General features: G+C 66.0%; 1 protein-coding gene across 1 annotated transcript in view; it reads right to left on the reverse strand.

Moving 5' to 3' along the window:
• The window catches only part of LRRC4B (leucine rich repeat containing 4B), a 7,696-nt gene extending 7,024 nt beyond the window's left edge, over positions 1–672 (reverse strand). Inside the window, exon 1 of the mRNA XM_077789821.1 lies at positions 645–672. Coding sequence (XP_077645947.1) covers positions 645–672 — 28 coding nt within the window. The remainder of the gene's footprint in view (positions 1–644) is intronic.
• Between the last annotated feature and the right edge of the window lie 1,215 nt (positions 673–1,887).

Genomic DNA, 1,887 nt, shown 5'->3' on the forward strand with positions numbered 1-1,887 from the left:
TCAAAACGACCCCCCCAAAACGAGGACCCCAAAATGGGGGTCCCAAAACGACCCCACAAAAACGACTCCCCCAAAATGACCCCCTCCAAAACGACCCCCCGAAAATGGGACTCCAAAACGACCCCCCACAAATCGAGCATCCCAAAACGACCCCCCCCCCCAAAATTGGGACCCCAAAACGACCCCTTAAAACGACGCCCCCCCCCCCCCCCCAAAATCAGGACCCCAAAATCGGGACCCCCAAAACGACCCCCCTAAAAATTCACAGCCCCAAAACGACCCCCACAAAATGGGGACCCCAAAATCGGGATCCCAAAATCGGCACCCCCAAAACGACCCCCCCAAATCGAGCATCCCAAAACGACCCCCCCCCTCAAAAAACGAGATTTCCCCCCCCACCCCCCACCCCAAAAGGAGCCGGGTCCGTACTGGGAGGGACTGGGGGGAACTGGGAGGGGGATGGGGGTTACTGGTCCATACTGGGAGAGACTGGGGGGGACTGGGAGGGAACTGGTTCATACTGGGAGGGATGCGGAGGGGCCGGCTCCGTCCTGGGAGGGGGATGGGGGTTACTGGTCTATACTGGTCCATACTGGGAGGGACTGGGGGGAACTGGGAGGGGGATGGGGGTTACTGGTCCATACTGGGAGGGATGCGGAGGGACTGGTCCATACTGGGAGGGATGCGGAGGGAACTGGTTCATACTGGGAGGGATGCGGAGGGGCCGGCTCCGTCCTGGGAGGGGGATGGGGGTTACTGGTCCGGACTGGGAGGGGGATGGGGGTTACTGGGAGGGGGGTGGGGGTTACTGGTCCATACTGGGAGGGGGATGGGGGTTACTGGTCCGGACTGGGGGGGGGTCGCCACTCACCGGGCCGGGCCTCAGCATCGCTCCAGCGGCCGCCGGGGCCCCGCGCCCCCGCCCGCGCTCGGCTCCGCTCGGCGCCGCTTCGGGAGGGTTCGGGAGGGTTCGGGAGGGTTCGGAGAGGATTCGGGACGGTTCGGGAGGGTTCGGGAGGGTTCGGAGAGGATTCGGGAGGGTTCGGGGAGGGTTCGGGAGTGTTCGGAGAGGATTCGGGAGGGTTCGGAGAGGATTCGGGAGGGTTCGGGAGGGTTCGGGAGGGTTCGGAGAGGATTCGGGACGGTTCGGGAGGGTTCGGGAGGGTTCGGAGAGGATTCGGGAGGGTTCGGAGAGGATTCGGGAGGGTTCGGAGAGGATTCGGGAGGGTTCGGAGAGGATTCGGGAGGGTTCGGGAGGGTTCGGGAGGGTTCGGAGAGGATTCGGGAGGGTTCGGAGAGGGTTCGGGAGGGTTCGGAGAGGATTCGGAGAGGATTCGGGCTCGGTTCGGCAGCGTTCGGAACGGTTCGGCTCCGCTCGGCTCCGCTCGGCTCCGGTTCGGCTCCGCTCGGCTCCGGTTCGGCTCCGCTCGGCTCCGCTCGGCTCCGCTCGGCTCCGCTCGGCTCCGCTCGGCTCCGGTTCGGCTCCGCTCGGCTCCGCTCGGCTCCGCTCGGCTCCGCTCGGCTCCGCTCGGCTCCCCGGAGGGGCGGGGCAGGGGGCGGGGCTGGGGAGGGGGACAGAGGGGACCGGAGGGGGGGGGGAGGGGACACGGGGACAGGGCGGGGACAGCGACAGCCCGACCCCCCCCGGGTCCCCAAACCCCAAATGTCCCCAGAGATGTCCCCAAACCCCCAAATGTCCCCACATTGTCCCCAAACCTCCACAATGTCCCCAGAGATGTCCCCAAACCCCCACAATGTCCCCCCGATGTCCCCAAACCCCCAATGTCCCCAAATGTCCCCAACCCCCCCCAGTGTCGTCAACCCCTCCCTGATGTCCCCAATCTCCCCAACCCTAAATGTCCCCAAGGTCCCCAGTTGTCCCCAAAC

The sequence above is a fragment of the Lonchura striata genome, chromosome 38 (genome assembly GCF_046129695.1).
Source record: "Lonchura striata isolate bLonStr1 chromosome 38, bLonStr1.mat, whole genome shotgun sequence".
Taxonomy (NCBI): Eukaryota; Metazoa; Chordata; class Aves; order Passeriformes; family Estrildidae; genus Lonchura; species Lonchura striata.